Genomic DNA, 12,062 nt, shown 5'->3' on the forward strand with positions numbered 1-12,062 from the left:
ATGATTATGTGATTTTTATTGCTTGTCAAGGAAAGGCAAATACACACAATCTGTGGAAGTTCAGTGCTGGGGGTGAGCACTGAGCTACGAAATGAACACTGTGAAGCATTTGGGGTGACTTAGATGAATTTGAATTAACCTTTGAACCCCAATCTGAGCACTTAATGGAGATTCTATAAGACATAATGAACCCTGTTCCAGCAGCTGGAGGCCAGAGAAGGATGCAGCGGTGACTGAAACTGACGGCCCTGTTGCCTAGCAACGCATGCACAAAATATTGCAAAACGTAACAACTGTCCTTCGGTTTCGGTTTTGTTTTTGTCCAGTGTTTCCTGTTAACCTCTTCCCATGGTGTTTCTATTGTAATGAGGGTTTAAAAAATGCGCCATCACCTAATGGCTTGGTGTGAACATTCTTTCAGGAAGGCAGTGATGACAGGAAGAGGAAAAACCGCTCAGATGAAATGTGTAAATTTGAGTGAGGATGTCTGTCTTTTTTGGAGGCATGCTCACATGTCAGCTGCGAAGGGGCAGGTGGCCCTGTCTTCAGAGCCAGAAAAAGCCATTAACTCAACATATTAGCCCCGACTAGCGAATCCAATTCTGTCCACCTCCATTACCCCAGAGGAGGAGATTGGCCGCAATGAGCCCACGGGGTCTTTATGATTGCCCTATCAAATCCATTCTGCTCCTCATCAAAATAAAAAAAGCTTGGGCACACTGATGTTTGACATTGGTACAGATGTGTTCCCATACATGTCCATTGTCACAAACAGCAAACAAATTATTCTGGCCTGGGTGATATGTCTGTCCGCAGCAATTTGGTTATATAAAAGCTGCATCACATTCTCTATTCTGATAGAATATACATGCCTGAAAAGGATTATGTAATAATAATATTATTGTTATGTTTAGAATACGGAATTTCTTTATAAACATGGGTACAGGTCGGAGGTCAGGGTTTGACACAAAACCAGCCCAACTACATACAAGGGATCAAGTGATAGTGATTTAGCCTAAAACCAGGCTTACTGCCTAAAGCAACATAAAATAGAGGGGAGAAAAACTAAACCAGATGTGAGACCCCACTCTGCTACTTTTTCTGGTCTTCTTAATGAGCAGGAATGATTTGCACATAGAGAAATTCTAGGTTCATTTGTATATGCCACCACTTCGTTTAATGAGGGACCCAAAGCTGAACTTATTTTTATTTTGCAGTGAGCAATTTTTTTGGTGCAAATAATAAGCTTACTATACTCTTTTAATATTCCTGAGTTGAGTATTAAAAAAGCATATACATGTCACCTATTTTTAAGTCACCATCACAATCCTGATGCATCATTCCACGACACTACTCACATGCCATGTTATTTACAACCCGAGCAATAGAACGAATATGTAAGCACTTCATAAACAGTCGATAAAAATCTGCTTCTGTTGCGTCTGCTGACAGTCGAGCAGGTGGAATGGACAATGCCCTTTCCCCCTGTGGAAGTCCTATTATCATATGAATCAGAGTTAACTTGCAGCCTGCCATAACCGGGCAATCCTTTCTGCGTCCGTTTCATCTGTCATTTTTCTCTGTGTTTTTTCGAAGCAGAATTTGAATCTTTCAGTTCAAAGATCCATTTTCTGCTGATGCACCATCTTGTGATTCCAGGTGGAAAATAAGCAGCAGCACAAGAAGACGCTGCTTGTGGAAATGTATGTTTGCTACATTTTGGTCTATGTAGGACATACTATTTTATTTTTATTTATGATGAATGTGTCATTTGGGGCTCAATTTATTGTAAAATTATGTTACCCCACAAAAAAAACTGTAACAAACTGAGCCGGTAATGTACAGTCCACATTATACATAATAGAAAATAATAGAACGAAATGAGATAAAGAGCCCTTTTACTTGTTTTTCCTTTGTTGCTCCTAATGGTTCCATTATCTGCCTATGAAAAGTGTGGGTAAATGATTTTCAATTAGCATATTAATGACTCATTGCCATGTTAATCAGGTAATTCATGAGAAACAGGGGAAGGATTCTGGAGAGGCGAACACTGCCATCAAAAGTCAGGCTTTTTTTTACACTCACAAAGAAATATATCCATGTTTTCGAATCCATAGACTGTAATTAGCTCGTATCTATAAAGCGGATTGCGTCTTCATGCTTAGTTTTGTGTTAAATGTCTGCATTTGTATACGTGCCCAAAACACATACACCAAGACACATTTCATGTGTCATAAAAACTCTTTATTTTCACCCATCAAATTCTTAATTGTATTTCAGTAATTGGTCTAAATAAAGAAAAATAAAACTATTACAAATGTGCAGCACATCATTTTTTGTCACTGCCTTGAAATTTTACAAATGCTCCAGGTCCAGGCTCATGGGACAATTGAGTAACGTTGGTCTTCATTATTCACAGATTTTGTGCATTATATTATATATTCCTGACGGAGACTATGACTCGTGGCACGTTGATGTCACTTACTTATATCTGCTGTGACGTGCACTGTTCTCTGCTGGCCGCGCTGTACGGTGATTTGAGGCGCAGGTACGGTGCATACTGAGGGAGATATTGCATCTTGAGAATTCAATCGAGCAACAAAAGTACAGTGTGCTTCTGCTTTTCGTATTCCTAAAGGACCACAGATAACCCAGAACCACGGCAGTTTATAAGCTCAGAACACACCATTTAACACTAGAACAGCCCTATGCAGCAGAAAATCAATACCGTTTGACTAAGATTTTAATGTGATACAAGAGCAAATGAGAGGCGATGGGAACATGTTTTGGGAATGTCTAATATGATCATATCAGCTACAGCATGTCATGCATAATTTTGCATAGAAAGCACATTAATTTTATTTCTGCGGTTTTCTTTTTTTTTTTTTTCAAGCAGCAGGGCCATTGCACCGATGTCCTCCATGATTGGTGTCTTTTCAAGACGGGGCACCTGTTTGTTTTTGCCTCTCCACCCCAACCCCCTCCCCGCACAGAGTGTCCCCGAGTATCTCTGCTGATCGCCCAGCAACAGACACCCGGTCTGTCTCCAGTCTTTCACTGGGAGCGGAAGCGCGGCACTGAAGGGGCTCGCGGCAGCCTACCTGACTGCCTTACAAATGAAGAGCGGCCACATTCTGAGCGGCCGAGTGTCACACATAAACAGATCTGACACGGAGGCCCTGTTCTCGCCGGGCCGGGGAGAAGAAAGGGCCAATTTTGCTCCAGCCTCAGCCTCATGAGCCCCCTCGCTGTGTCATATTCCCCGCGAACAACCACACACACTAATTGGTGGTGCTTCGGATGCTAAACGTCCTTCAATGCGATATAGTATTTACACCGTTTCTGAAATAGGGAGGCGTCATAGCGCCACGTGATTAGTGTTTTCACTCCAGCGACGCCTAGAACTAAGACGATGATAGGCGGCTTTTTTTATTTTTTCAGCGACGATGTCATGTTGCTCAAAGGTGTGCCGTGCATAAGCATGCACCCCGATAACGCTGCCACGCCCGCAGCCCAAAGAGCCCAGGGAGGGTGGATTACTGCCACCTCACGCAATTATAAGGTTGGCTGCACAGTTGAGTGATCAAGTGTGCCACCAATGATTGCCAGCGCTCGGATTCTCACCGCAGGTCTCCGAACGCGTGGCACTGCTGACTCCCCGATCCCCGGAGGGCGAACGGCACAGATGGGAATCTAAATGCTAAATTTCATTTTGTGTCATTAGTAGGTTAGCGCACCCCTCATTGGCTCACCATCTGCCCTCGCCTTCCCGACCCGGCTCTACCAGTAGAAGCAACGCGTGCTTGCTTAGTACGGGATGCGGTTCTGGAAATGGGGTCTGGCGGGGTCGGACATTTTGAGGCTCCCCCCTTTTCTTATCCCGCCTGTCTGTTCCATGCCATCAACCTGCTGGGCGGGGCCTGGGACACCATGCATGTTGCGTGGCTGTTTTTTTTTTTTTTTTTTACGGCTCATCAGTCAGCACACATCAAAGCCCACTGTGCCGACCCACGGACCCTAATCTTCCTGCACGAGACTGTTAATTTATTGCAATCCGGGAGTCAAAGTCTGCATTAAGTGTGTTCATTTAGGTCCCTCCACAAGGGTATTTTATTTTGGGGGGGGGACGAGGGGGGACGGGACGGCACGCTAAGCAGATTATTCCAGCAACTTTCAATTTATCTCGCACCCCCAGACTCCGCATATTGACTGGCTCCCTTATCACAGTTTGCCAGCTAGCGAGAGACGATGGGCATCATCTGCCGTATCTGCCGCTCTGGAACCGTTGGCTTCACCAGAGCAATTTAGTTCACGCTTTTCTCCCCCAAACATATTTTCTGCAGTCTGTTGTTTCACTGCTCTCTGATTCTTTCTTTCTTTTTTTTTTTTTTTTGGGAAGGGGAGGACTGGCCAAGATAAGAAGAGGAGAGGGAGGGATGGCAGGATGGCACGTGTTGCAGGAGGGGTGCGGCCTGAAATAAGGAGTAAATGTCCAGATTCTCCAGTGCTGTCTTGGTAATTTGTGGAAATATGGGGAGGACGTGAAAAAAAAAAACTGACTTCTCAAAATATATATGATAAAAACCGCCGAAATGGAGATGTGACGTATGTAACGTATGTAACGTATATGACGTATGTAGTGGGCTGTGCAATAGCCAGACACAATTGCTCACATTCTAGTACTGGAACTGTTTTAAATATATTTTTATGTTCATATCTATTATTTCTTTTGCATTAAATACGTTCACAGTTTTGACTTTTTTGTTTACGTCGCCACTGTTAAGTCTAGATGAATATTCATCTTAAAAAAAAAAAAAAGCCACGGGTTCGGGTTAGCGGGTTAACTTGAACGTGAACTGTTCCGTTTGAGTGGACGCGGTGGAACGTGGGGGAGCCTATAAAGGGTCCCCGGCAGCAGAGAAGATGCTCCAGTCTCTCGGCGGGGAGGGTCGACATTCACATGACATTGTGGCTCTGCGCGGAGGAGAGAGGGGACTCGCTCTGCTGGTGTCAGGCGGAGGTGCCAGGGCGAAGCTCTCTCTCTCGCCTCGCCTTCAGCACCACGCAGGTTCTGGACAGCACCCACGGGACCGCTCCTCGAGCTGGACGGGAATTCGTTTTTTTCCCCCTTTGCTCGCCTTCGCGTCCGTGATTTTCTGGAGAGTGGGACTCGGCGGATGGTGCCAACGCAGAAACTCTGGCAGGATAAACGTCTCCCCTGTGAGTAAAGTTGAGCAGTAGAAAGACGAGTGGAAAAAGTTGCGTGCGTGGGAGCACCTGGAATATCTGAGGGTTATAACCCCGATATGACCTGTAATGACCTGTGGAGCGGCCGGATGAAATCGTCGCGTACCGGGACGTCGGGTTCCTCGGCTTGATGAATAGGCTCGGCCGTCTGAAAAGCTGCTCGGCGGGGACACGCGTGGGTCTGGGTGGCGCGTAAAGGCGTGCGCTCTCGGCGCCCTTTTTGTTCCACTTTCGCGCAGCAAAACTTACAAAGCAGGATTCCACGGGACGACGGGGAAGTAACGGTGAAAATATGATCGTGGTATTTAAATAATAATAGTAATAAGAAACTGTATGCATGCGCATCTTTCACGCATGAAAATATTTAAATTTCCTATATATTTACGGAATATCTGCGTTTTTCAAATGTCGTTTAAGCACGTCGCTCATCACTTTGTTGGCATGAATCACTTATGGTGTTAAAAAAAGAAATAAATTATTTTAAATTATTCTGAAATTCGGGATTTTAATAGTTTCCCGTCCGTCCTTGTGAATTTTCGAAAAGTACAAACCGCAGTGGAACGAAATAAAAGGGAAAAAAATCACTTTAATATGGTGACCTGCGTCCAAACGAACTATACAATTTGTATCTGTGTTCCCAGGGTAAAGTCCCCGGGTCTCCTCCTCGCCGTCTCCCGCACCCGTGACCGAACCGCGAAACTGCTGTCTGCGTGGACCGGTGCTGAAATCTCCCGTCCTCCGGCTAGGAGCTCCGCCAGAGCCCGAGACATGGCGACCAACGGCACCAAAGCCGCGGACGGACTGGTCCTGACGGAGGTGAACGAGGCGCAGACCACCAACGACAAGCCCAAGACCCTGGTGGTCAAGGTGCAGTCCAAGAAGAAGGATATTCCCGACAGGGAGACGTGGGCGGGGAAATTTGACTTTCTGCTGTCGTGCGTGGGCTACGCGATCGGACTGGGCAACGTGTGGAGATTTCCCTATCTGTGCGGGAAAAACGGTGGAGGTAAAAAAAAAAAAAAAAAAAAAAAAAGACGAGGCGCTGCTGGATTTTTTTTGTCCTTCCTCAGAACAAAGAGGCCTTTGAAAAGTGGACTCTTCACTCGGCTCTTTGTTCTGCTGCCTTTACTTAAATAATCTGAGCGAATGCTTCTGCAGGTCGTCCCCCCCCCCCTTCACCCTCACCAGATAATAAAGTCCTGGATCGCAATTTTTTTTTTAATTATTAATGCAAAAAAATGTATAACCATGTTTTAATGCAACTCTAATTTTTAATTACTATTATTTCGTTTTTTTTTTTATTTTATTTTCCTTTTTTCTTTTTTTATTCCTCTTCAGGGGCCTTCTTGATCCCTTACTTTTTGACCCTCATATTTGCTGGAGTACCCTTGTTTCTGCTCGAAACCTCCTTGGGCCAGTACACGTCTATTGGAGGACTTGGAGTGTGGAAACTCGCTCCGATGTTTAAAGGTAAAACGTAGTGCGTTAAATCTTCAGCGGCTCTCAGAACAATACGAAAATGTCTCTGCCGTGCATCGTGCACGCGTGAATGTGTGGCCCGTCCACGGACCGTGGAGCCCGTAGCAATTTAGCTGAGCGCCTGCTGCGGTTTTTCGCGGGAAGTGGTAGGTCATTTGCATGGTGGGCGCGAACCGCGCAGTTGACATAATTCCCATGATCCTCAGGTGTCGGCCTGGCTGCAGCCGTCCTGTCCTTCTGGCTCAACATTTACTACATCGTGATCATCGCCTGGGCCATTTACTATCTCTATAACTCCTTCACTACAGTGAGTAGCTCCGCTGGTGTTACGCCATCGCGCCGGGCCGCACGGCGCACACGCGAATAAACAGCCTGCGCTTTTATTATTGCAGGACCTCCCGTGGAAATCGTGCGATAACCCGTGGAACACTGAACGATGCTTCTCTAATTACTCCTTGGCGAACGCCAACATGACAAGTGCTGTCGTGGAATTCTGGGAGTAAGGGACTTTCATATCCCTTTTTTTTATTAGTATTTTTTTGCAGTTTCGTTGTAAGATGTAACCTGCTGCTGCTTGATCCCACAGACGTAACGTGCACCAGCTGACCGACGGTCTGGAGAAGCCAGGTGAGGTCAGGCTACCTCTGGCCATCACACTGGCCATCGCCTGGGTCTTGGTCTACTTTTGTATTTGGAAAGGAGTTGGCTGGACTGGAAAGGTATGGGGGCGGGGCCTATTGTTCACTTTAGTAATGCATTTCGCCACAACTCACCCAAAAAAAAAAAAAAAAAAAAAAAAAGATTTACACTCTTGATTAATCACCCCCTCCTCCAATCAGGTGGTGTACTTCTCGGCGACGTACCCCTATTTCATGCTGTTCATTCTCTTCATTCGCGGAGTAACCCTGCCTGGGGCGAAAGAAGGAATATTATTCTACATCACCCCTGAATTCAGCAAACTGAAAGAATCTGAGGTTGGCAGCGTTCTGATACGGAAAAGAGACGAAAATCTGATTGACATAAAAGCGTTGTCTCATGAGCCGCTTTCCTCACGGCAGGTGTGGCTGGATGCCGCAACGCAGATTTTCTTCTCGTACGGACTGGGGCTGGGATCCCTGATCGCCCTTGGGAGCTACAACCCTTTCAACAACAACGTTTACAAGTAGGCAGCGACTGGCCGTAATTTCACCCCCCCGAAAGCTTGGCGAACTGTCCATCGAGCCTCGTACTCCTCGGCTGTAGTGTTCAGTATATCTCAGTCTGTCTTTTTTTTTTTTTTTCTAAGCATAACGCTGCTGGGGTTAAACTTCTTCTGGGGATTTATTTTTTTTCTCATTGTGTGTTCTCTCATTGTGTGGATTGCACACTGTTCTTGCTCTTTTCGTTTATCCCTCATAGATAAGGAATGAATGTCGAACCCAACTGTGGTTAGCCAAGGGTAAGCCATGCCTCTTTCTGCTTCACAGAGACTCTGTCATTGTGTGCTGCATCAATTCCTTCACCAGCATGTTTGCGGGCTTTGTCATCTTCTCCATTGTTGGTTTCATGGCCCACATAACAAACAGGCCCATTGCTGATGTGGCTGCGTCAGGTAACTGCTGCGTTCTGGCCGTGTTAATGCATTTCTGGCATTTGTGGAGCTGCGAATTCACAGTTAAGCGGCAATTTCCTTTTTTTTTTTTTTTTACTGTGTGCAGGTCCAGGATTGGCCTTCTTAGCTTACCCCGAGGCTGTGACGCAGCTCCCCATTTCACCCCTCTGGGCCATTCTGTTTTTCTCAATGTTGCTTATGCTAGGGATCGACAGCCAGGTAAACCAGCCCGGCCAATACAACTGATATTATATTTAGCACTTATAAGCAGACATCTTCCCTTTGCTGTTCAAAAGCCATGTTTTGTTGATGCAGCCTTCACACAGAATGAAGGAGCAGCCTTGTCTAACTAGTTTGGATGCCGTGTGCTTAGTTCTGTACAGTTGAGGGCTTCATAACAGCATTGGTGGATGAGTTCCCTCGAGTCCTCAGGGGAAGGAGGGAGATCTTCATTGCAGTTGTCTGCCTTGTGTCTTACGTGATTGGATTGTCCAATATCACACAGGTAAATGTCCTTCCACTTCACTATATATATAATATTACTTTAATATAACGGTATATACATGTATGAAAAGTGGTTAAATATTTAATTAAAAAAAAATTAATTTGTAGCTAAAGCTACCTTGTGGGGTGGATTAGTGTGAATGACAACGGCTTGGAGATTTTCCAAATTAACCAAAAGCTGATGAGATATAGTCTTATACCACTAAGGTAGCTGAAGATATTGAGCGTTTTTTTTTTTTTTTTTTGAGCATGTAGAGCTCTGTGCCTTGCTCTTGAAGGGTTATTACTCTTCAGTGGAGTGACAGAGAAATCAGGAAAAGGTTAAACGGAGTGAGATGTTTCCACTCCACTTGCCAAGACGAAGATTGAAGAGCCAGTGGGGAGAAAAATCATTTGCAAAAAGATCTGAGATGTGTGCATCAGAGAATGAAAAGCAAATGGCACATTCTTCTCATTGGTCCTCATTTATTTTCACTGTTATTGACTCTGTTATTGATGGTTCTTCCTGCAACTTTTGAAATATTCTATAAAATCTACATGTGAGGGTCACTTTAGTGGTTTTCCAATATGTGCAATATTGGGAACAGTATATAGGAAATATTTATCACTGTGCGGCTTGTGTCCTCTGTTCAAGCGTCCAAGTGATGTTGGATACATAATATAATATAATATAATATAATGAGCCAATTTAGAAAATGAGTTGTACTTTTGCAGGACCTGTTAAAAGAAAGTGGCCAGATATCCAGCTGCTCTCCACATACATGTTTCTCAGGTTGCCAGTCAATTTCCCTCAAACCTCTCACTGCACACGATTGCACTGATGATGCTGATGCTGGTTTCTTGGTTATGTATTCATGAAGTGGCCTTATCAGGAGTCGCATTCAGTAGCCCAGAGATTCAGCAATTTCTTATCCAGAATATCTGCAGCGCTGAACAATTGATTTAAATATTATTTCTAAAGGGCAGAATAGCTAGTTTTTTTTCATTCCCCACTTTTTGGCCCATAATGTCAGGCAGGAGAATACTATCAGTGTAAGCAATGGGATTTAAACGGGGCTGATAATAATTTTTTAATTAATCCATGCATTTACCTTCAATAATAATAAAAAATCAGCATACATAAATCAAGAATAAGAAACCAACATGAGTATCATGCTACCACTGGGTGATATACCAGTGTAAAACCACATTTCACCAGTTGCACTGTAAAGATGTTTGTTTTATGTCCTGTCTTATTGCATTAGACAATTTTGGTTTTAAATTGGTATGCATGGGTGCATGTAAAAAAAATTCAGAATTAATATCCTTGTGTCATTTCCAGGAAATGCCAGCATTTAACTCTCTAATTGTATTTAGAGCCCTGATATGCAGATTGCCTGTGTTCACTTGCCAGGGGGGCCTCTACGTGTTCAAACTCTTTGACTACTACTCTGCCAGTGGGATGTGCCTCCTGTTCCTGGTGTTCTTTGAATGCATATCCATTTCCTGGTTCTATGGTAAGGTTGCCACAGCCACAATTAAACAGTTGCATCGTATGGTCACAACTATTGTTTTTTTTTTTTCTGGCAGTAAAATCAAATAATTATAGAATTAAAGGAGTGCTTGTTGTAGTCTCAGCCATCTCCTTAAATCCTTCAGCACTCACAAAACCATTTCCAATGTAGTTACTGCATTAATAAAATGCATTTACTGTGCATGGTACTGATTTCAGGAGCATTATGGGGTTAAATTTATGTCAGTTTCACCAACGTTGACCTTCATGAGTGGGAGATGCACATGTGGCAAGAAGCATGCATGGCGAGGTTCATTATGCAAAACGGCAGGGTGATTGTTATAAAAATGAATCAGCCTTCAGATGATAATCAGACTTTAGCTCTGCATCATACTTATGCTGCAGTTTTGCCTTTTCACTGTCCGCCAGGTGTGAACAAGTTCTATGACAATATCCAGGAGATGATTGGATACAAGCCGTGTATTTGGTGGAAGCTGTGCTGGGTGGTCTTTACACCTCTCATTGTTGCTGTAAGAATGGTCTTCATGTGCATTTATATGGGACTTTTGAAGTGTGTGTTTGTGTGTGTGTGTGTGTTAAATTCTGAACAAACACAATGGCTGACAACCTGCTGTTCTGTGATTTTTCTTGTCACAGGGGGTGTTCCTGTTTAGTGCTGTTCAGATGGTTCCCCTCACCATGAATAACTATGTTTTCCCAAAATGGGGACAGGGTGTAGGTTGGTGTATGGCCTTGTCATCTATGGTCCTTATTCCTGGTTACATGGGATATATGTTCCTCACACTAAAGGGCTCATATAAAGAGGTAGGGAAAGGCATTTTTACATCTTTATGGACCATTTGATTTAATATATATTGCTAGATTATTAAATTACCTTGAAACGTTGGCGTGTACTTTAAATCATGGCAATTGACACAATTTTTAAAAAAATTATCATTCATGGCTACCATCAAGAACCAGACATGCTTTGTGGCCATCAGATATAATATACATTTTATATACAAAAACTGTAACGGTTCACTGAAAAAACAGCTCAATTCAGCCAAAGCTGGGGCAAATACGCAAAAGACAAAGCTGTTGCCATATAAAACAAGTTCTAATACTTGAGCGATGACTTCAGTGGATTGTCATGCCAGTTATGTCGCCCATGAAATGATGACTGACGGTGTTTGATGTCTGGATGTTTTCCTCAGCGTCTCCGGATAATGATTCAGCCAACGGTACTGGTTAAGACCCAAGAGAACGGGCCCGAGCAGCAGCAGCCCGAGAACCCCAACCCTGCCAATGAGGAGGCTTACATCTAAATCCAACGTTCACAAGCCAACTTTCATGCAGATAAGAGTAATCACGGTTGAGTGCAACCAAGGACTTCCATGTCTAAAGTATAATCACCTACCTCCGGGGGAAAAAATGTGACCAACCTGATTACAGTTGTTTGATTTTATTATTATTTTTTTAAGTCAGTGAAAAGAAAAACAAACTACCCAGAAATGTGCTAGTGATAGTTTGTATTTCATATGCACAAAGTTAGTCTTTCTTAAAAAAAAAAAAAAAAAAAGAAAAAGTTGTAAAGTGTAAACGCTGAACTACTGTAATTTGGAATATAATTTAAAATTGGAGGCCCAATGTGATTCAGAACTACTGTGCTAATTTAAGATTACATGTAATTAATCTATTAAAATATAATTGTAAAAAGATCATTTTAGAATAGAATCAGGTTTGCATTTC

The 12,062-nt window shown here is 43.5% G+C and overlaps 1 protein-coding gene across 1 annotated transcript; it reads left to right on the plus strand.

Moving 5' to 3' along the window:
* Positions 1-4,897: 4,897 nt before the first annotated feature.
* On the plus strand, positions 4,898-11,669 carry slc6a1b (solute carrier family 6 member 1b). Its single transcript, XM_028998213.1, has 15 exons — positions 4,898-5,220; positions 5,889-6,253; positions 6,586-6,717; positions 6,933-7,033; positions 7,119-7,225; positions 7,313-7,445; positions 7,566-7,700; positions 7,785-7,888; positions 8,193-8,317; positions 8,424-8,536; positions 8,691-8,822; positions 10,215-10,317; positions 10,743-10,843; positions 10,971-11,138; positions 11,528-11,669. The coding sequence occupies exons 2-15, from the start codon at positions 6,016-6,018 to the stop codon at positions 11,636-11,638; spliced, it is 1,803 nt and encodes a 600-aa protein (XP_028854046.1). The 5' UTR covers positions 4,898-5,220; positions 5,889-6,015; the 3' UTR covers positions 11,639-11,669.
* The last annotated feature ends 393 nt before the right edge of the window (positions 11,670-12,062 follow it).

This window comes from Denticeps clupeoides, chromosome 12, assembly GCF_900700375.1.
Source record: "Denticeps clupeoides chromosome 12, fDenClu1.1, whole genome shotgun sequence".
NCBI classification, from domain to species: domain Eukaryota; kingdom Metazoa; phylum Chordata; class Actinopteri; order Clupeiformes; family Denticipitidae; genus Denticeps; species Denticeps clupeoides.

What these genes read in the sequence shown, in the direction of transcription:
- slc6a1b (XM_028998213.1), top strand. Translation starts at nt 6,016, where the DNA reads ATGGCGACCAACGGCACCAAAGCCGCGGACGGACTGGTCCTGACGGAG. An exon ending in ACTCGCTCCGATGTTTAAAG is followed by an intron (nt 6,718 to 6,932) that starts GTAAAACGTAGT and finishes CATGATCCTCAG; the next exon opens with GTGTCGGCCTGGCTGCAGCC. An exon ending in TCTATAACTCCTTCACTACA is followed by an intron (nt 7,034 to 7,118) that starts GTGAGTAGCTCC and finishes TTATTATTGCAG; the next exon opens with GACCTCCCGTGGAAATCGTG.